The sequence below is a fragment of the Sapajus apella genome, unplaced genomic scaffold, assembly GCF_009761245.1.
Source record: "Sapajus apella isolate SASKATOON/1434 unplaced genomic scaffold, GSC_monkey_1.0 scaffold140, whole genome shotgun sequence".
In the NCBI taxonomy this organism is placed as follows: domain Eukaryota; kingdom Metazoa; phylum Chordata; class Mammalia; order Primates; family Cebidae; genus Sapajus; species Sapajus apella.
Window position 1 is genome coordinate 2,879,315 of NW_022437080.1, and position 23,069 is coordinate 2,902,383.

At 41.7% G+C, this 23,069-nt stretch overlaps 1 protein-coding gene across 1 annotated transcript in view; it reads left to right on the top strand.

The window, feature by feature from the left end:
- WDR33 (WD repeat domain 33) overlaps positions 1 to 23,069 on the top strand; it is a 111,330-nt gene that overhangs the window by 80,163 nt on the left and 8,098 nt on the right. Inside the window, exons 8-18 of the mRNA XM_032263928.1 lie at positions 7,038 to 7,164; positions 8,561 to 8,715; positions 8,810 to 8,888; positions 9,344 to 9,454; positions 10,402 to 10,496; positions 10,700 to 10,786; positions 11,015 to 11,154; positions 11,926 to 12,078; positions 13,850 to 14,938; positions 16,936 to 17,044; positions 20,174 to 20,612. Coding sequence (XP_032119819.1) covers positions 7,038 to 7,164; positions 8,561 to 8,715; positions 8,810 to 8,888; positions 9,344 to 9,454; positions 10,402 to 10,496; positions 10,700 to 10,786; positions 11,015 to 11,154; positions 11,926 to 12,078; positions 13,850 to 14,938; positions 16,936 to 17,044; positions 20,174 to 20,612 — 2,584 coding nt within the window. The remainder of the gene's footprint in view (positions 1 to 7,037; positions 7,165 to 8,560; positions 8,716 to 8,809; positions 8,889 to 9,343; positions 9,455 to 10,401; positions 10,497 to 10,699; positions 10,787 to 11,014; positions 11,155 to 11,925; positions 12,079 to 13,849; positions 14,939 to 16,935; positions 17,045 to 20,173; positions 20,613 to 23,069) is intronic.

Genomic DNA, 23,069 nt, shown 5'->3' on the forward strand with positions numbered 1-23,069 from the left:
ATCATTTAAAGATCATTTTTTGTTGTTCCTGTTCATTGTACAACTAAGATAAAATAAGATTGTGGAAATTTAAAGGGACACTTTCTTTAAGGCCGGTTCTTGTCCAATAGGGTTTTTTTCTTGTGTGTGATGATGGAAGAATTCTGTATCTCTCCTTCTGATATTCTAGCTGCTAGTCACATGTGACTATTGCTTACTTGAAATGTCACTGATATGACTGAGAAACTAAAATTTTAACTCTAAAACAAATTTAAACAGCCACATGTGGCTAAAAGGTGCCGTATGGGACAATGCAAGTTAAATTCTTAGGTATTTGCGTTCAGAGGGAATTCCACACAGATTTATAATGGTCTTTTCTTTATATAGTGATATACAACCGGAATCTCTTAATTATAGAATTTTGCAATTGTACTTCCAAGTCTTACTGCTGAATCTTTCATGTGCCCATGTCACTGGCTTCTTTAAGCTCTGCCATCCTAGTGAGGATTATGCACACCCACCACAGTCTACCTGTAGACTCCTGTCAGTCCCCTGCAGGGCCACACTTTGTGCCTATGGTGGACTTTGTAGTGCCTGGAGCACATTTGGTGCTGTTCAGAATTTTATCTTCCTTTTTTTTTTTCCCCCCTTTCTTTCTTTCTTTTCTTTTTTTTTTTAAAAGGGGCTTGATTCTGAGAAGTTTAATTATTTGAAAAAATGCTTAGTCTTTCATCAGCAAGAAATTTTTAGTACTAAAATCTTGAGCCTTTAGTGAGATGTTTTTAGTACTATAACGTCTAGTAACTAGGCCACAAAAACTCTTGTTACCTGGGTGAATTTTCCATTCAGTCCATAGTAATTCTTTCAGTATTACAAATACTACATTCTTGGAATTTTCACATTTGGGGAATCACAAAGAGCCTGGAATGATTGTATCCTGAAATTCTGTACCTCAGAAATGAAATGATCAAATTTAGTGTAGAGGCTTTCTTTACGCATAATGTTTGGAATTAATAAACCACGTGTTTGGTTCTTAATCATTTTTCTATGAAATAATTTAGATAAGATTAAGTTTTTATGTATGGTTTGCCACTTCGCAGAACCCACAATATCCTGAAACTTAATGCACCCATACCATGCGTGAGAGCTATCAGTGAAAACCTCCCTGCTGAGTATCTGAGGTACATCTTCTGGGACCACAGGCACTGGTTTGTTCTATTGGCAAATGAAGGCATTAATTGATATCAGTCATTCCCTTGAGTTTTGAATACAGGGACACCAAAAGTAGTTGCCATTAAATGAAATAATAAAAGTACATGTTAAGAAGTATTTGACCAGCCTGGACAACACAGGGAGACTCCATTTCTACAAAAATAAAAAGATTAGCCAGACATGGTAGTGCATGCCTATAGTCCCATCTACCGGGAAGCCTGGCTCAAACGATCACAGTTCACTACAGCCTCCACCTCCTGTGCTCAAATTCCCACTGCACTCTCGCCTAGGCAATCGAGTGAGACCCTGTCTCAAATAAAAAGGTTCAGGAGTATAGAAGAGTAAATGTCACTTTCTTATTCCCATACCATTTCTTCTTCCTAAAAAACTGTTACTAGCTTAAGTTTTATTTTATACAAATGGAACCATATTACACTTTGCTTTTGCGCTTATATTTTAAAAAGGCAGGCTTACTGAGAGGGGGTGTGTGTGTGTGTTGTATATATATATTTATTTTATTTTATTTTATTTTTGAGATAAGATCTCCCTCTGTCACCCAGGCTGGAATGCAGTGGCACAATCACAACTCACTGCACCTCTGACCTCCCCAGGCTCAAGCAGTCCTCCCACATCAGCCTCCTGAGAAGCTGGGAGCACAGGTTTGCACCACCATATTCGGCTAATTTTTAAGTTTTTCTTGTAGAGACAGGGTCTCACTGTGTTATCCAGGCTGGTCTGTATCTCCTGGGCTCAAGCAGTTCTCCAGCCTCAGCATCACAAAGTACTGGGATTATAGGTGTGAGCACCATGCCTGGCCCTGAGGTATAATTTACATAAGGTAACACTACCCTTTTTAGGTGTATAATCCTATAAAATTTGACAAATAAATACCCTATAATCTAGATACAGAACATTTCCAACACCCCCAAAATGTTCTTATTTCTGCCTCAGTTTTAAGAGCTGGATTGTATTCAGTTATATGTCTTTACCTTAATTTTCCTAAATAACCTCTCCTTGATTCATGTTTAGGTTATTTCCAGTTTTGGCAGTTCAAACAAGGTGCAGTAAATATCTTTGTACATAAATTTTGGTGTGCTTTTGCAGTCATAGAGTAAATTTCTAGCAGAGGATTGATAGAATCAATGGTTAGGTACCTTTAAGATTGTGATAGAGATGGCCATATGGCCTTGCCCAAAAATTGTCCTAATTTGCTTCCCAACCAATTACAGATGAGAGTGCCTATTACTCTCTCTCTTGTTAATATTGAGTGCCAGCAAATTTAATTTTTGCTTTTCTTTTTTTTTTTGAGGCAGGGTCCTGCTCTGTTGCCCAGGCTGGAGTGCAGTGTTACGATCTTGGCTTACTGCAACCTCCGCCTCCCTGGGCTCAGGCGATCCTCCCACCTTTGCTTCCTGAACAACTGGGACTACAGGTGTGCACCACCATGCCCAGCTAATTTTTGTATTTTTTTAAAGATGGGGGTCTCACTATGTTTCCCAGGCTGGTCTCAAACTCCTGGATTCAACCAATCCACCTGTCTTGGCCTCCCAAAGTGCTGGAATTACAGGCATGTGCCACCATGCCTGATCAATTTTTGTTAATTTGATGGGAAAATATTACCTAGCAAAGTAACTTGCATTCAGTGGTGTTTCTTTTATTCATATTAAAAATATACCTATACAAAAACCAAAAACATACCAGAGTTTACACACACACAAACTATAATCCATGTTGTTTCTTCTTAAAACCACCGTATTATACTAGAGGAAATGGGGATAGAAAAATTTCATCTTTGTTTCCATTATTCTCAACATGATTTTCATTTTCTGCTTATCTATATCTACATTTTGGTAATCATACCAAATTGTTCCTGAATAAAATGTACATGTGCAAAGTGTACATACATAGGTTATGTTAAGATGATTATAAAAATATGTGCATGTATAATTTGTGTTCTGCTTGCTTTTTAGTTCACATTATTTCATGAACTTTTTTTGTTTTGAAAATCTTCATTTTAATAGTTTTTGGCTGTGGTGAAGTTTGTTTAATAATTCCACTCTAAAATTTGTTTCCAATATTTTTGCTATTGTTAATAAGACTTCAAATGCCATCTTTTACATATCAAAGGTTTTTTTTAATCCACTTAAATTATTAGGATAAATCTCTACTGGTCTTATTCCTCTGAATCTGAATATATTAACATTGACATGTGAGGGTAGAATTTATCATTTGAATTTTTTTTTCACTTCACTGGAAATTCAGCCACTTCTCCCTGAAGAAGTAAGCAATTGCATGTCAATTTTCTTCTATTCCAGATTAATCTGTTTATTTTTCTCCTTACATTAAAATATTCTAGGCTGGATGCGGTGTCTCACGCCTGTAATACCAGCACCCTGGGAGGCCGAGGTGGGTGGATCATCTAAGGTCAGGATTTCAAGACCAGCCTGGCCAACGTGGCGAAACCCCATCTCTACTAATAATACAAAAATTAGCCAGGCATGGTGGCACACACGTGTAATCCCAGCTACTTGGGAGGCTGAGGCAGGAGAATTGCTCCAACCCAGGAGGCAGAGGTTGCAGTGAGCCCAGATTGCACCACTGTACTCCAGCCTGGCGAGAGAGTAAGACTCTGTCTGAAGAAATAAAATAAAATAAATCTTTTAATGTATGCTGTTTGTAAAGATTTCACACTTGCTTTCCAGAGGTAATCCACTGTTATGTAGTAAGTTTAGTAAATTTTTTTTAAATGGAATTTTCTCAATAGGTCATTAATATGTTTCAAAGCTGAAAAATTACATAACAGTGTATAGTGAAAAGTCTCTTTCTTTCCCTTGTGTCCCAAGCTACCTAGTTCTTGGAGCCAGTTGATATTATCAGATTCTTTTGTATTCTTTCAGACATACATGGTATGCATTTTTGAGCAAAGGTGTGTTGGTGTATGTCCTCATTTTTAAAGTCATAAATGTTATGCTACAAATACTATTTTCATAAATTTTCTTAAGTAACTTTATTTCATTTATTTGTATTTAATTTTGAAAAATTAGATACTACATGCACATGATTCAAAAATAAAATGATGTAAAGGCTAACAAATGAATAGGCTGTCCCCTGTTCCCGTTCACCGTCTGCTAGATACCATCTTTCACTGAGTCTTTATGTATGGAGAAGCAAATAGGAAGTGACACAGTTTTGTTTTTTTCTGCTCTTGTAACTCTTACACTAACCTTTTCCTATCTAAGAAAGCAGTATCACATGGTCCTTAAGAGCAGAGTCTCTGGGGCCAGCTCCCTGCATTCAGATCTCTGCTGTGCTCTGTATCATCATTGTGGTCCCAAGCAAATGTTTTACTCTGTCGGTGCTTTACAGTCTTCAGATGTAAAATGAGTCACTACATATACTTCACTTAGAATAGTACTATACATAAATATATGTGTTTGCTAGTATTACTATTTTTATTAAGAACAGGGATGAATAACATTATATCCAAGAATCACTACCAATCAGTTTGATTTGTATTTGTGATGTGTATGGATATGGCTAAATTCATGGGATTCCTCACTTACTTGAATTTTACTTAAATACATTTTAGAGAATATTAGAAAATAATGTAGCTGAAATTTATTTAATTTTGTGGTTCCTTTTTGGGTTCATAGTTTTTTTGTTTTTACATATACTTCTTTAAATATATATTAAAACTAAACGGGCATACATTCTTTATATAGTAAATGTGTCCTAGAGAAGATGAGGGTAGATAGAGATGGCTGTTAAGAATATGAACTTTTTGTATAGTGCATTGTAATTGGAAACTGCTTTCTCATGCATTTTTCATAATCTCAAATTTGATTGATTAATGAATACATAGCTATATATAATATTTATTTTTAGGTGACAGTGGCCCATAGAGTTTTAAAATTCCCTGGCCGTAGCTTTTTAGGATTAAATCATTAATTAAAGTTTCTTAAGTCAAACAAGAAGCAAGGGGGACTGAAGTATGTTTATGTTTCAATTATTCCATCTTCAGTTGTTTTTCTTTTTAAAAGACAAAGCAACAGCAAAACTTCTCTTCCCCCTTCCCACCCTCAGATCCCAGTTACAAAATATGTTCATCGTAGAAAATACAAAAATATAGAATAAACACGAGGAAAGAGAATCACCTTAGTACCACCTTCCAGCTTAATATTATTTCTGTTAACAATTTGGTATCTAGACTTCTTGGCTTTTTTCTTTTATTTAGATAAGCTCACACAGTCATTCATGTTATTGACTGCCTTTTACAGTGATGGTATACACTGATTGGTGTAATTAAAAAAAAAAAAACAGTATCATGAACATTTCGATCATGCCATTAAATCATCTATAGGATCATTTATAGTAGGTGCATCACATTCCTTTGAGTACATATAGCACACTGCAATTGATTTTGTAACATATATTTGTGTTATATTAAAACCAAATTGCATCAGTATGCAAATGTTCAGACATATCCTTTTGCATATCCATTATTTCCTAATGTTAAAATTCTCAGACATGAGATTATTGGGTTGTAGGAGATGCACTTTCTCATACTTTTGATACATACAGCCAAACTGTTCTCCAGATAGTTGTTACCTCCCTACATGCTTGCCAGTATGGGATATTTTGTTGGGATAAACCCATGCCCATTTGAGACCCAAATGTCTCCCCTTACGAACTGGTGCAAATCACTGACAGTGCCTCTACCCCATCTCTTCTTTCCACTTTCACTTCCCTTTGTCTCAGTTCTTCTGTATCCTTCCTTGCTTTCACCTCAGAACTTCACAGAAGCTGGATTTAATGCAGGGTAGAGAAGGAAGCTCTTTTGAATGCTCTTCCTCACTCCTCACCTCCTGCTTAGTTCATTTGTTATGTAAAATATTCTTGGGGCTTTGTACAACATCCAGTTTTTTAAAAATCATACCCATTGTTTTCAGTTTTCGTGTTTCACATTTGTGACTTTGAGTAAGTTCATCTATTACACTCGTGAAGTGAGCTCATGCTTTAGCATGGTGGTTACTGAAGTAACCATCTCTGGAATCCCATAGACCAGGGTCAGGTCCTCGCTCCTGCTCTTGTTGACTGGCCTTGGGATCTAGGATATGTTATTTTACCCCTACAGCCCTTCTGTTTCTTCACTTGTAAAAAGGAGATAATGCTAATATTTTCCTCAGGATTTTGTGGGGATTTACAAAGGTGATGCTTATAAGTGGTCAATACACTGCCTAAATATAGTAAGCCTGCAGTAGGATAGCAGTTATTGTTACCTCATCTGACTGTCACAACATGTGTGAATCAAGCGAAGAGTATATCTCTCCTGCATTTCAGTAAACAGGAGCTGAAAGCTGGAATTCTCTTCCTGTCTTTCCATCTGATAAGTGGTGTCCTAAATTCCTAAATGGTGGTCCCAGAGTCCTAACTTGAGGTTGAATCAAGTTCATCTGTAAGGACTATCACAAAGTGGGACAACGGAAGTTAGTGCAGGGATTGTGCCTCATAGAGTAATCTGGAACAGCGTGAGAAATTTCAAAAGCTTTGCATACGGGTCTTGAGAGGTGCAGCTTCCAAAAGCCTCAACAGACTTCTGGCAAGTAGGTGAGAAGATGCACTTAGTTCCAGGAGAAGAGGACTGGCTTTTGTGTGTCTTGACGTAGGAGGAGAGGATACTGTATCTGAGAAATTTCCAGACACAGATGCCAAAGAGTCTTCACAGAAAACATTTCAAGTTGACTGAGCACTGAGAGCAAAACATTTAATAGGTTTTTCTACTTCGGCTTAAATTGCTTTAAATGCATATGGCTAATTAGGTTTTAATCCTAACTTGTTTCCAACAGGGCATGGTGCTGATGTGAAATGTGTAGACTGGCATCCAACCAAAGGGTTAGTTGTTTCAGGAAGTAAAGATAGTCAACAGCCAATCAAGTTCTGGGATCCCAAGACTGGGCAGAGTCTTGCAACACTGTAAGTGATAGGAACCTCACCTTAGCCCCTGAACCAAGGGGGGCAAAGCAGTGTATCCTTTAACTTTCAGCTTTATTTTCTGTTATGTATTTCTGAAAAAGTCATTTAGGCAACAGATGGACTTGGATCTGTAGACTTATTAATTATGATTCATCTCTGAACTCTTAATGAAGTAAGGCTTGTTTTTGTCCTGCCACATAGACCTAACTTTAATTTGGTTGCTATGTGAGGGTGGGGAGGAGGATGAGGAAAGAGGTAGTTACTATTCTAGCCTATTGTCTTTCATCAGAATACCTGTGCCACTGTGAGGAGCTGGTGTGTGTGCCCCTTACTAGACACATCCCAGCCTTCTCCATGTTACAACATCTATTTCGAGAGGGTTTCCTCTGTTTTTGAACCAGTTCTTATGTTTTGTGACGTGCTTACCTATGATGCAGCTGTGTAATCTAGTTTTCTCTTTCAGTTATTTGTGAACATCCACAGCTACATGAATCTTAACTTAACTTTTTTTGACCAAGTAGCTATATGGTCTTTGTGATTGGGAAGAGAACCATACTCAAAGTGAATTGCTTGGAGCAAGGCTGCTTTGTTGTGCAGCCCCAATGGCCATGTCAACCTGGAATGCCTTGTGAATGGTCCCTTGGAGATGTGCAGGCCGGGGGCTGTTGCACTGTTTTTAGTTCAAATTAACCTTCAGACTTTCCAGTGTCCATTTTTATGCTTTGTCTTAATTAGAGAAAGTTCATTGAATTTTTGAAATGTAGTGAGCTTTATTGAATATTATTTTCTGTATTCATGTGCTTTCCTGCTTCACAGACAAACTTTACTGTTCAGTGGAAGCTTTGCTGCTGTTTTATTTATTTATTTATTTATTATTATTTTGAGACAGAGTCTTGCTCTGTTACCCAGGCTGGAGTGCATTGGTGCGATCTTGGCTCACTGCAACCTTCACCTCCCGGGTTCAAGTGATTCTCCTGCCTCAGCCTCACAAGTAGCTGGGATTACAGTGGCATGCCATTACGCCTGGTTAATATTTGTATTTTTAGTAGAGATGGGGTTTCACTATGTTGACCAGGCTGGTCTCGAACTCCTGACCTCAGGCGATCCACCCGCCTTGGTCTCTCAGAGTGCTAGGATTGTAGGCGTGAGCCACCACACCCGGCCTCTGCTGCTGTTTTAACTGGTTGATGAGAGCTGTCTGTGTTTGGGCAGTGCGTATTATTTCTGTCATTTTGCTGTTACTTTCAAGTGTGTTTTTAAATGTGATTCTGTAATGTTACATGCTTTATCATTCTAGGCCCTATCTCTTGCCATGTTGATCCATTTGCTTTTCAACAAAAGTGGCCATTATATTTACACTTGTTTTGAATTCTGACCTTTTTTTCTTTGTTTCTAGTCATGCCCATAAAAACACAGTAATGGAAGTGAAATTAAATCTCAATGGCAATTGGCTGCTCACAGCATCACGTGACCATCTCTGTAAACTTTTTGATATCAGAAACCTAAAAGAAGAGCTTCAAGTCTTCCGAGGTCATAAGAAAGAAGCCACAGGTTAGCGGTTGTGGTATGATTCTCATTGACAACTGTTACCTATAGATTCTCAGATCCTGATAATTGTGTCTTTTCCCATGTTTTCGTTTTGCAGCTGTGGCCTGGCATCCTGTTCATGAAGGACTTTTTGCCAGTGGAGGGTCTGATGGTTCTTTGTTATTCTGGCATGTTGGGTATGTAAGATTTATGATGTGAAAAAGTAGTGTATTTTTTTAAGAGAGCACCTGAATGTGTGCAGACAAGATAGTTTTCTAATTTTTTTGTGTTCATACATCCTATATTAGAGACTGTTTGCAGTTTTCAATTTTGTAAATCCAGCTTGGAATAAAAAATATACCTCTGTTTGTAGATATGGAAGTCATTAAAGGAGGATTCAATTGGTTTCCTAGTTTCTGTTAGTGAAATAATGCTTGCAGTCTTTTCTCTTATGAAGTGCTCTTTGGATGAAAGGGTAAATGTCCTTTGGCAATGGCAAGCCAATACCCCTGTGACATGTGGAATTCACGGGAGTCCAAATCCAGGCTTTGGTAGCTTCGTTTTAAGGCTAACAGAAAATGTCTTTTTTGAGGCAGAGGGAGGAGCTGGGTAACTTTTGTGAAAAAGTCTTCTCTCTTTGGTGCTGTTGCAGGGTAGAGAAGGAAGTGGGTGGGATGGAGATGGCCCACGAAGGGATGATCTGGAGTCTGGCTTGGCATCCTCTCGGGCATATTCTCTGCTCAGGCTCCAATGACCATACTAGGTAAGCTTTATATTGAAATAGCAAAGCTTTATATGGAGCAACACGAAATAAATACTGCATATGTTTATTTTTATTGGTTGATTGATATATTAATTTATATTCCAACTTATTCTTGGCAACATTTTTGTAATAGTTTACAAATACTTATATTGCAATAAAGAGATTGGGTATTGAATATGACTTTGGTTATTCAAATTTTGTTTTGCCTTCTTTTTTAAAACAATTTTTCTACGGGTTTTTTTTTTTTTTTTTGAGACAGGTTCTCTGCCCAACCTGGTGTGCAGTGGCACAGTTTTGGCTCACTGTAGCCTCAACCTCTGTGGGCTCAGGTGATCCTCCTATCTCAGCCTCCTGAGTAGCTGGGACTATAGGTGCACACCAGTAGTCCACACCGATTACCACACCTGGCTAATTTCTGCATTTTTTGTAGAGATGGGGTTTCACCATGTTGCCTAGGCTGATTGTCGAACTCCTGGGCTCAAGCGATCCTCCTGCCTCAGCCTCCCAAGGTGCTGGGATTACAGGCATGAGCCACCTTGCCCAGCCCCACATTTTATTTTTATTTTTATATATTTTTAAGAGACCGAGTCTCACTCTGTCACCTAGACTGGAGTGCTGTGGTGAGATCACAGCTCACTGCAGCCTCAAACTCCTAGGCTTAAGCCATCTTCCCACCTTAGCCTCTTGAGTGGCTGAGATTGCAGGCATATGCCACCACACTCAGCTAACTTTTAAATTTTTATTTTGTAGAGACAAGGTTTCACTATGTTGCCCAGGCTGGGCTCGACTCCTGAACTCGGTCTTCCTGCCACAACCTCACATTTTTAATTTGTAGAAGAAACGAATTGTAAAAATTTGTTGTGTTTACCAAAGGTCTGCCTAGTACTGTTAAGTGCCCAGAAAAATACTGACACCATGCATCTCTTCTCATCTCATTACTTTTACAGCAAATTCTGGACTCGAAATCGACCAGGTGATAAAATGAGAGATCGATACAATCTAAACCTTTTACCTGGAATGTCTGAAGATGGAGTAGAATATGGTGAGACTCTTGCACATCTGTCCTTTGAAATCTGATATTGTGTTATAGAAGTGTTTGATATTGGGAAGATTATACAAAATGAATTTTAATTTTATAGATTTATTTATAAATCATCAGTGACATTCATTTTTATAAAGCATTAATTTTATCAAGTCTCTACTTTTGTAAATTTTCTATTGACAGTGGTGTATTACTATTTATAGATGACCTTGAACCTAATAGCCTGGCAGTAATTCCAGGAATGGGAATACCAGAACAACTAAAATTAGCAATGGAACAAGAACAGATGGGTAAGAAGTTACACAGATATATTTTATTTGCATAATTTCTTTCTTGACGTGTTTCTTATCTTCCTGGTAAATATATTGAAATACCAAAATGATTTATGTTGAGAAATGTTGATAAAAATGATATAAACTGCATAATACTTAAAATGTATTCTTACAATAATGTGTTCATTGATCAAGTGGCCAATTTCTTTTATTTAAGAGGCAAACTACTTTTCTTTATGGTTACAGGGAAAGATGAATCAAATGAAATTGAAATGACAATTCCAGGTTTAGATTGGGGAATGGAGGAAGTGATGCAAAAGGACCAGAAAAAAGTACCTCAGAAGAAAGTTCCTTATGCAAAACCCATTCCTGCTCAGTTCCAGCAAGTAAGTAAAAGTGACTCCACCCCATCCATGCAGAGAGGTGTTGGTTGGTTAGTTTGACGTCTCTCTGGGATTATCTTGCTGCTGAAGGTGTTTCTGTACTGGAGTATTTTTCCCATATTCACTCACTCTTAGACATGGTCCTCATCTCCTGCTTTGCAGTTGTCTTGAGTTTGTTATGAATCTTCTCTGTTCTGTCCCCACCATGAGAGGAAATAGATCCACATCGTGAGAGGAAATAGAAGAAAGAGGCACGGAGCAGAGGGAGCATGTTGATTCTCTTCTCCATTGTTTATCCAGATTCTGCTTTAGTTGTCCCCTCAACACAAAGTGCATGTGCCCTGTGAAGAGGCTGGCAAGCTGTGCATTCTTAATAACATGCAGTATCTTGCGGCTTTTATCACCATAGTAATTTCTTTCTTTCTCTTTTTTTTTTAAATAAAGATGAGGTTTCACCATATTGGCCAGGCTGGTCTTGAACTCCTGACCTCAGGTGATCCACTCACCTCGGCCTCTCAAAGTGCTGGGATTACAGGTGTGAGCCGCCGCGCCCAGCCCACCATAGTAATTTCTACCTAGTAATATGTCTGCCTAAATTTATTCCCATGTCATTAAGAATTAGCCTGAGTCATGTACTCGAGTCATGGAGAAAAAGTAAAAAGAAATAAAGACAAGAGGTTAGATTGAGCAGATGACATTGTAGAGTGGTTTTCTCATTCTATCATTGTGATTTTCATACTTAGGGTATAGTTTAATATTCTCTTATTTCCCAAGGCTTGGATGCAAAATAAAGTTCCAATTCCTGCTCCAAATGAGGTGCTGAATGACAGAAAAGAAGACATTAAATTGGAAGAGAAGAAAAAAACACAAGCAGAAATTGAGCAAGAAATGGCTACATTACAGTATACTAACCCACAACTTCTGGAGGTATGTGAAGCTCTTTAGGGGGGAATTCAAGATGCTCTAAGAGGATGGTGGTGACATTTTCATTGATATACTCCTAAGGAAAAGGGAAATGACTCTCTAATGGGTCTGACACATACCACCATTTCCTGTTGCTATGCCAGAAGACTAGTTTCTAAAAGAATCCTGTTTCATAAAATTTTAAAAAATATGGTATGTATTTATTTTTATTTCTTTTATTTTTGAGACAGGGTCTTGCCCTGTCACCCAGGCTGGAATGCAGTGGTATGGTCATGGCTTACTACAACCTCTGCCTCTTGGGCTCAAGTGATCCTCCCATGTAAGCCTCTTGAGTGGCAGGGACTGCAGGCATGCACCACCATGCCTAACGTTTTTTTAAAAGTGACTTCCTAGGCCGGGTGCGGTGGCTCAAGCCTGTAATCCCAGCACTGTGGGAGGCCGAGGCGGGTGGATCACGAGGTCAAGAGATCGAGACCATCCTGGTCAACATGGTGGAACCCCGTCTCTACTAAAAATACAAAAAATTAGCTGGGCATGGTGGCGCATGCCTGTAATCCCAGCTACTCAGGAGGCTGAGGCAGGAGAATTGCCTGAACCCGGGAGGCGGAGGTTGCGGTGAGCCGAGATCGTGCCATTGCACTCCAGCCTGGGTAACAAGAGCGAAACTCTGTCTCAAAAAAAAAAAAAAAAAAAGTGACTTCCTTGAGTCATATATTGGACTTCTAAAGCCAAATTAGGGTCAGGCGTGGTGGCTTACACCTGTAATCTCAGCACTTTGGGAGGCCGAGGCAAGCAGATCATGTGAGATCAGGAGTTTGAGACCAGCCTGGCCAACATGGTGAAACTCTGCCTCTACTAAAAATACAAAAAGTAGCCAGGCGTGGTGGTGCGCGCCTGTAGTCCCAGCTACACAGGAGGCTGAGGCAGGAGAATTGCTTGAACTCCGGAGGCAGAGGTTGCAGTGAGCTGAGATCTTACCACTGCACTCTAGCCTGCACGAAAAAGTGACACTCCGTCTCAAAAACAACAACATAAAACCAAATTAGTGGGGCAGTGAGTAGATCTAAGTAAAATATACATTTTTAATAGAAAAGATAAAGGCAACATAGTTTTAATTTGAATTCACCTATTTATGAAAGAATTTTTCTTGTCAGCTCATATAGCAGGTAGCTAGTTCTTATTTTTCCTATCTATGTCAGCTACCAAGAATGACGAAATATTGGTAAATGATTGGGGTTTCCCTGATCAAGATGGATATAAATAATCCTGACTAGGCCAGGCATGGTGGCTCACGCCTGTAATCCCAGCACTTTGGGAGGCTGAGACAAGAGGATCAGTTACGCCCAGGAGTTTGAGATCAGCCTGGACAATATAGCAAGACCCTATGTCTACAAATAATAATAATTAGCTGGGTATTGTGGCACGTACCTGTAGTCCCAGCTACTCTGGAGGCCAAGGTGGGAGACTTACCTGAGCCCAGGAGGGTGAGGCTGTACAGAACCATGATCACACCACTGCACTCCAGCCTGGGGGACAGGAAATCAAAAAAACATAAAACAAAACAAAAAAACCTTACTACTGTGTTCCAGCCTTAATAAGAAAGGACCAGTGCTTGAGTGTTTCATGGACTCTAATTACCATTGGAGCATGAAGAGTTGGAGGAAGTTTTATGTTTATTTTGAGGGTCTGTAATGGAATACATAATAGCAATATTGGCGTCTTCAAGGGCTCTGGCTTATTTATTCAACATGCTTTTTTCTTTCTTTCTTTTCAGCAACTTAAAATTGAAAGACTTGCACAGAAACAGGTCGAGCAAATTCAGCCTCCTCCCTCATCTGGCACCCCTCTCCTCGGACCCCAGCCTTTTCAAGGACAAGGTCCAATGTCTCAGATTCCTCAAGGTTTTCAGCAGCCCCACCCATCTCAGCAGATGCCAATGAACATGGCTCAAATGGGGCCTCCAGGTCCACAGGGACAGTTTAGGCCTCCTGGACCTCAGGGACAAATGGGACCACAAGGTCCTCCACTGCATCAGGGAGGTGGGGGGCCACAAGGATTCATGGGACCACAGGGACCCCAGGGCCCACCCCAGGGGTTACCACGGCCTCAGGACATGCATGGGCCCCAAGGAATGCAGAGGCATCCTGGACCTCATGGCCCTTTGGGACCTCAGGGGCCACCTGGACCACAAGGTAGTTCTGGTCCTCAAGGTCATATTGGTCCTCAGGGTCCACCTGGCCCACAGGGTCACATAGGCCCCCAAGGTCCGCCTGGTCCCCAGGGTCACTTGGGCCCACAGGGGCCCCCTGGTACTCAAGGTATGCAGGGACCACCTGGTCCCAGAGGAATGCAGGGACCTCCTCATCCTCATGGGATCCAAGGTGGGCCAGGGTCTCAAGGGATCCAAGGTCCTGTGTCTCAGGGACCTCTGATGGGATTGAATCCAAGAGGAATGCAGGGCCCTCCAGGCCCCCGGGAGAACCAGGGTCCTGCTCCCCAAGGGATGATGATGGGCCACCCGCCTCAAGAGATGAGAGGACCTCACCCTCCAAGTGGACTACTGGGACATGGCCCTCAGGAAATGAGAGGTCCTCAAGAGATCCGAGGCATGCAGGGGCCTCCACCCCAAGGATCAATGCTGGGACCTCCCCAGGAATTGCGAGGGCCTCCAGGCTCACAAAGTCAGCAGGGGCCACCCCAGGGCTCTTTAGGACCTCCACCCCAGGGTGGCATGCAAGGACCCCCCGGACCTCAGGGACAGCAGAACCCAGCAAGAGGGCCACATCCATCTCAAGGGCCAATACCATTCCAGCAACAGAAAACACCTCTGCTAGGTGATGGGCCCCGGGCCCCCTTCAACCAGGTATTATTCATTTCCAACTTAACAGGCATTAATGCATTGGGAAAGTACACTCTTCACAGAAGCGATACTGCTGAGTATTGTGGAAAACGGTCACAGCTGGATAGAAATATTTATCAAGTAGTGGCAGTAGCTTAAGATACTAGCATCCTGGCTGAAGAGGGAAATCATAAGAATGAGTTAGGTTATACCCCCATTAAGTACATCTCAGTATTCATTTTTACTTCTTACCTTTTTTCTCTTGTTGTAATAGAGCTTCTTCCAGAAAAGATCCACTCTCATTTGAGTATAGTTGATCATTGTCCCAGGGCTCCAGGAGAGCTGTGACCCTGAGAAGGAGGCATGTTTTACATGGTGGTCAGCTCTAAGGCCGTCCTGCCCCCTTTTCCGGGCCCTTCACATTGCAGCCTGGTGTTCCATGGGCCTGCCAGCCACTGAGTCACCTCCTGTCTGCCAACTCTACTTTTAAAAGATACAGTGGGTATTTAACTCATAAGTGTACTATAGACTCTGTACCTCACTGTCTATTACAATGAATAGAAATCAAGAAGACCTGTGATTTCAGAGTTGAGCATTCCGGAAATTTTGACCCTTTGGATGAAACTCTGCTCAAGTTGTTTTCGGCTCACATATAAAAGTGTTGGCAGGAAGGAGTATTTCTGTAGAAACTCTCCTGTTTTGAGGACTCTGTTTTTGTTAGCCAATTCTTATTATTCATTCGCGGAGCTGTGCTTGAGAGATGGTGTGAGGAGAATTCAGGTTGCTTGGGGGAGTGAATTACAAAAAGAATTGCATGAGCGGAAATAGATTTAAATACTGTTCAGCTCTGTGGTTTTTATGTTTTTCTGAAGTTCTTAGCCTGGAGGCATTATTTGGGTCTGAATAATTGAGTTTTGTTCCTGAAAACTCGTCCAGTTGTGGACCAAAAGTGAGTGAGTGAGCTAACGTTGACTCCCTGAGATAGCTGGAGAAAGGGGATGCTACAGATGTAGAAAGCAGTCTTGTTTTGGTTTTTCAAGTACCACCAGAAATACCTAATGTAAAGGTAATCATTGGAGTTCCTGAACTCAGCTAATTAGCTAAGACAAATAAATTACATGCTATTCTTGAGTAGATCTTCCAGAACTTAAAAGTGTCATACCAATGGAGAATGTGAAGGCATCTGAATTATTTCCAGATTTTTATTAGTTACTTCTCAGAAGTTAGGATGAATTGAATTAAATATAGGGTTGCCATTCTAAATTGCCCTAAAACTTGAAGTATTATATATTTTATTAATTTATTGCTCAGTTGTATGTATATATAATATTATTTATTATAAGTTATTTTCCTGACTTTCTGATAGTAAATGAACAGTTCTCATTGGGGAGGATTAAGAAAATAATGAACTTTATTTAGCTACTGTGTTATAACTGAAATATTTATAAACGTGTCAGAGTCACAAGGACCGGCCTGAGTTTCTGGGACAATTCAATGGGATTTTTTATTGTGCCATATAGTAAAATATTTTATACATGAAAAGCATGATTCTGAAATTTTAACTGACCTATAGAAATATTGGTAGGATGAGTCTGAAGACCTGATACTTTGTAGGGCATTTCAGATTTCAGAAGTTGCGTGATGAAAATCTGTGCTCTTACTTCTTTTATGCTGAAATCTAACTTGCTTCACTTTAATCAGACCAGTTACTTAAACCAGTTGTTTTAATTGGTTTAATTTAGTGTTACTGTGTTAGGATTTCTGACTTTTTTTTTTTTTTTTTGGCATTACAAATAAAGATCTAATTTTAAATAAAAGTTGTCAACAGTTTTAAAATACAAGTGCTTTTTAAAAAATTCTTGTAAGAGAAGTTATCTCCTTTCTCCTGATTTAAGGACGATGTTGCTATCATCTCACTAGCTCAATATTTACTGGGTGTTTTTATCTTGTCGTAATACAATTGCTGTTTATGAAGCACAAGCCTGTGATTTCATACCCTTACTTTAAAAACCTATTTTCAGGAAGGACAGAGTGCAGGTCCCCCACCCCTGATACCAGGCCTAGGGCAGCAGGGAGCACAAGGTCGCATTCCTCCTCTGAACCCTGGACAAGGACCTGGCCCCAACAAAGGTAAATATCTGCTCAGCTGAATAAAAGATTATATTCTACCACCTTTGTGCACATTTTACAGTAAATAGTTTTGTTGGTCAATCATTGATAGACTGGTCATTTGAACCTCTGGGCAAAATAAGGGCATGGTCATTCAGATAAGAGCTTTGTCTTTGGTTGTTTTCTTAGATCTATTTAGTTAGGCAGCAACACTGGCCAGAGGAAGTAAGCCCCTCGCCCCAGAAGCTGACAGTGAAGGCACCTGGACAGGCTCTGGCAGTCGTGCCTGTGACAGGCTGGCCTTGCCCATCTGTTGGCAATGCAGGTGGTTTCTGTGCTCAATGAGCGCAAGCGTGTTTCTGTCATCCTGAAGAGATGAATTGTTTCTGCTTCAAGTTTTTAACAGTGTTTTTATTATCACACCCTTGTCCTCCCAAATCCTGTCATATATTGAATTCTTTAGCTGGTTACGTAGTTGTGCACCATTTGAAAAGAAGAAAGCACTCTACCCATATGTGGTTCCTCAGGTTGTTGATATGAAAAGCAACGAGGTGAGAATGATTAGAATGTAGATGTGGGGCTATTTGGAAGTTTAGAGTTAATCCTAGGGTTGAAGGAGAGCGCGCAGGGCACCGTGGTCCCTGAGATCAGTGGGACACCCCCTGCCTTGCAGAGTTGGAGCAGGAGCGTGGTGGGCAGCACGCTGTTGGGGAGAGTTGAAGGGGGTGACCCTGGGAGTGTGGGTGGAGGGGAGTGAGGAAACACTGTTATGTTCAACACACACTTTCATAGTGGGGAGAAGCCACAACTCCAAGAATCAGGAGGACTGCAGAGGTTGCCCTTCACAGAACTTTACTCTCTTAGTTTTAATTGGCTAAGCCCACAGCACTGTGTGGTACATGTTAAGATTCTTGCCCCCATTTTATCCAGTTAAGAAAAGTCCTTGTCAGCATTACAGTCCTAGGACTTTGTGAATTTAAGCTCAGTCTTGAATTTATGTGTGATACTAGAGGTAAGAAAGAGATAAGGGAACTAGGGAGAGTGTCTTTCTGTCTCACTGTGTAGAAGTGTTAGCAGAAGCTGTACAGAAGGAAGGTGGCTCACAGGGAACTAGAGAAGCAAAAGGAGAGTCTTTTATCCCCCAAGTTATTGCCATCAGCAAACTGAGAGCTGCCTCTCTTCCTCTCCCTGCCCTGTGTCTGTCTCCATCTCCTTCCCACTCATCCTTGCTCTTTCCCTTTTCTCTTTATCCTCCACCCTCTTTCTTTGTCTTCTTCCCTTCTCCTCCCAGGGACCAAAGGGAGAAGGGAGAGCTGAGAAAGTGTCCCTGCCATCCCCTACTGGATTAACCGCTTCCGCCACCCCATCACTGGTGGCCACATCCCTTCTAATTTGTAGTGGTGGGTTTCTTTCCTTGAAGAGCAGGGTACTTTTAAACAGATAGAGGTAATTGGGGGGATTAATATTCATAGGATTAATAAATCCAAACGGAATATGTTTACCTTCCTTACACCAAAGGTCTGCAGTGTCTGAGGTTATGCTAAGTTCAACAACATCATGTCAGGGAAGAAGCCATTAGCTGCAGGAACACACTGGGAAGTGAGGGAGCCTCTCTGCCAGAAGGAAATGAAGCTAGGATCTTTGCAAACTGCTGAATAGAGAGGAGAGGACTGGTAAAAGAGACAGATGGGACAGAAAGAGCTGGAGGAGAGAGACTCCTTTAATGGCACAGTATCATCCTGAGATTTCCAAGTGTTTTGTATATGTCGTATGGTAAGCAGGAATTGAAACAGCCAATAGAAATGAATGAAATCAAAGGGCAGGGGCCAAGTGCAATGGTGCATGCCTGTAATCCCAGCACTTTGGGAGGCTGAGAGGGCGGATCACTTGAGGTCAAGAGTTCAAGACCAGCCTGGCCAACATGGTGAAACCCCATCTCTACTAAAAATACAAAAATTAGCCAGGTGTGGTCCCTGTAATTCCTGCTACTTGGGAGGCTGAGGCAGGAGAATCGCTTGAATCTGGAAGGTGAAGGTTTCAGTGAACTGAGATCACGCCACTTCACTCCAGCCTGGGTGACAGAGTAAGACTGTGTCTCTAGAAAAGATAAAAGAAAAAGAAGAAGAAGGATGCTGGGAGGCTGAGAATTATGGCTGGCTGGGGTTACAGGAGGGGTTCGTCTTTATTGCCAGGGAAAAGCAGTGAAAGGCATGAGCTTTACTCAGTGGAGGAATTTCACTTAACACAGTTTTTGTTTTTATAATCAAGAGTATCCTTTCGCTTGATATCAAGAGTGCTTGATTTAAATTGTATGTTGACAAAAATAGGTAAACATTTATAAAAGCTGCAGTAGTTCAGTAGCTGGGAAAACAGTCCCTTCAAAGTTAGGAGGTGAACTAAGTTCACCATCACACATTTGACTGGCATCTTTCCATTTTATTCAGTACTTTCGCTATGATACATATTTTCAAATATTTTAGAAACCTTTTGTGGGATTCCAAACACCGTCTTCAGAGAATGGTGAGAATATTGTAGATGAGGAACAACATTCATAGATAGGTGCAGAAGACCCCGAAACTGAAGCCCAGCAGGGCTGTTTGGTCATCAGGCAGGTATTCGAGAGGCCAGTGATTCCATGCAACAAGGAATCAAGCACAACAAGCCGTGGCTAGAGGAGGGATGTCATGGGTGGTGGCAGTGGCGCCCTGTTGATGGGTATAGAGGTGAATTCTTGGCGTGCTTCCTGGCCTGCAGTATTAATTTCCTCTGTTGTGTCCTCCTTGGATGTGGAGCAGGTGGCCCTAATGAAATGCCTGAAAGAATGGGGGCAGACAAAGGAAGCTCCTGAAGCCCAGGAAGCTCTCTCATTTTCCAGTGTATAATAAGACATGGACAGACGCTGCTGATCTCATTTGAGATTAGTAATTTGCCCTAGCTAGTGGGTGATGACACTGAAGTCTGCACCCCAAAGCTCCTGTTCTTTCTATTGTACAATGCCTCAGGGACGTTTGTCATGTAACTAAGCTGAGAACCAAGGAGGGAAAACATTCTCAATAAAGAATGCATTCTGAAATGTGAAGATGCTGCAGATCAGACCTGTGTCAGCAGGTTTCCTGGAAGACGTGGTAAAGTCAGCTTTGTTTCCTTTAGGTGACTCCCGCGGCCCTCCAAACCATCACATGGGCCCGATGTCAGAGAGGCGGCATGAGCAGAGCGGCGGGCCTGAGCATGGGCCCGAGAGGGGGCCTTTCCGGGGTGGCCAAGACTGCAGGGGTCCCCCTGATAGGCGTGGCCCTCACCCAGACTTCCCCGATGACTTCAACAGACCAGATGACTTCCACCCTGACAAGCGCTTTGGCCACCGGTTACGTGAATTTGAGGGGCGAGGAGGACCTTTACCGCAAGAAGAGAAGTGGAGGCGAGGGGGCCCTGGGCCTCCATTTCCTCCTGATCACAGGGAATTCAGCGAAGGGGATGGCCGGGGTGCAGCCCGAGGCCCTCCGGGGGCATGGGAAGGCCGCAGACCTGGAGACGAACGTTTCCCCCGGGATCCTGAGGACCCACGTTTCCGAGGGCGCAGAGAAGAAAGGTGGGACAGATACTTTGTGGGCCCATTCTATCTTCAGGGGAGCTTTTTATCTGCTGCCTCCACAAAGATCTCTTCTTTTCTTGAGGAAAGATAATTATATCAGTTACTAGCCCTACACTCTAGAGTTTGCATTTGGACTTTTAAAAAAAGTGTGCTTTTTAACCTTAGTCTAGTTTTAATCTTTGCTGTTTAGAAGTCTTTTTCTTTTTGCTTATTTTTTAATTTTTTTTGGTCCTTTTAAAGAGATGGGAGGATCAGTATACTATACTTGCTGGGATCTGAGTTAGAGTTTCCAGGTTCTTCTCGATTAGAATGATGAAACGTGAGGTAGCTACCTAGATTGGAAATAAAGGGGTCGTGAAACAGATGCAATTTTTGAGTAATTGCCCAATAATCTTAACAAACTTAAACTGAAAAATAACCTTCCTGTTAAACTTAGATCAGGCTTGAACTCTCATCTCAGTCTGCTTGGGGAGTTTAAGGAACATTTAAGAAGAAATGTGGAGAAAGAAACAGGAATTAGCCCATGACCAGTGGCTCATGCCTGTAACCTCAGCACTTTGGGTGGCTGAGGCGGGAGCATTGCTTGAGGCCAGGAATTCAAGATCAGCCTGAGTAACGTAGTGAAACTCCATCTCTACAAAATAATGTAAAAATTAGCTGGGTTTGGTGGTGCATGCCTATAGTCCTAGCTACTCAGGAACCTGAGGTAGGAGGATCACCAGAAGCCAGGAGGCTGCAGTGAGTTATGATTATGCCATTGCACTTCAGCCTGGGCTACAGAGCGAGATCCTGTCTGTTAAAAAGGAAAAAAAAACCACCCAGGAATTAGTAAAATCTCAAGTGAGACTAAGAATAATTAAAGATGATGATAATTGAGTGTTTACTTTGTGTCAGATGTTGTTACCTTATTTAATTCAAGGAATTTGTTTTAATACAGGAAATTAATGACCTCATTTTATTTAAATAACTTGTGAGATAGGTGCAAATGTCAGCGTCAGTTGTAGATACAGGTTCAGACAGAATAAGAGCAGAGTCTTGACTTTCTGAGGTCTGGCAGGTGGTAGGTGTTGGAGCTGGGCTTCAGGCCCATGCTCTTCAGCACTTCAGCTTTTACTGTAGTCACTGACTGCTCCTTAGCCGTCCATCTGTGTCCTTTCATCCTGTTTTTTTTTTTCCTTGAGATGGAGTCTTGCTTTGTTGCCAGGCTGGAGTGCAGTAGAGCGATCTTGGTTCACTGCAGCCTCCACTATCTGGGTTCAAGCGATTCTCCTGCCTCAGCCTCCTGAGGATCTGGGATACAGGTGGCACGTGCCACTTTGCCTGGCGAAGTTTTGCATTTTTATAAGAGATGAGGTTTCACCGTGTTGGCCAGGCTGGTCTTGAACTCCTGACCTCAAGTGATTCACCCCCCTCAGCTTCCCAAAGTGCTAGGTTTACAGCATGAGCCACCTCACCCAGCCCTTTCATCCCATTTCTTACTACTCTTGTCAATAGGTGGTTGACTTAGGGTTGGCCATCCCACCCTCAGGGTGGTGAGAAAAGCATGGCTGATGACCCACCCAGAAGCATGACATAGTGGGGGCTCAGGAAGCAATTGTTTTGGGGAGGGGACATAGGGAGGTTAAAAATAAAGATGTAAGGGCTCCCGGTGTTCTTAAGACCCTTTCTCAGCGATACCCAAGCATTACCTTTGACATTGCTTTTTATGACTAGTAGAGCTTTACATCTACATAATTTTCACTGGTTTATTGAATCTCTGCATCTTGTGCAAAATGTTACATTTTACCTTGTCTTGTTTTCTTGTCTTTTTTTTTTTTTTTTTTTTTTTTGAGAGGGAGTCTTGCTCTGTCACCCAGGCTGGGGTGCAGTGGCACAATCTCTGCTCACTGCAACCTCTGCCTCCTGGGTTGAAGTGATTCCTGTGTTTCAGCCTCCCGAGTAGCTGGGATTATAGGCAAGCACCACCACGCCTGGCTAATTTTTGTATTTTTAGTAAAGACAGGGTTTCGCCTTGTTGGCCAGGCTGGTCTCGAACTCCTGACCTCAGGTGATCTGCTTGCCTCGGCCTCCCAAAGTGCTGGGATTACCGTCCCTGGCTGCTCTGTCTTGATTTGTATTGTATTTCATCTGTCAGTGCAGACCCACAGCCTAGGCTGGTGTGCAGTCACAGCTTTGTGCTGTTCTTCAGATATTCGACCCCTGCTCCTGCACCTGGGACACTGTGTTTGCTCTTCTCTCTGCCTGGAACACATGCTCCCAACTTTTTGAGGCTCATGCCATTTAGATGCCTCTCCTTGCCACCTCTAGTTCCTTTGCTCTGCTTTATATTTCGTCGTAGCACTGAGCACTGCTTGACCTAAAGCAATAATGCTTGGAAATCATTATTGCCTGTAGCTTCTGCAAGCATATTGCCTTCTGGCTGACGGAGGCTTAGTTTCCTCACCACTGTGTAAA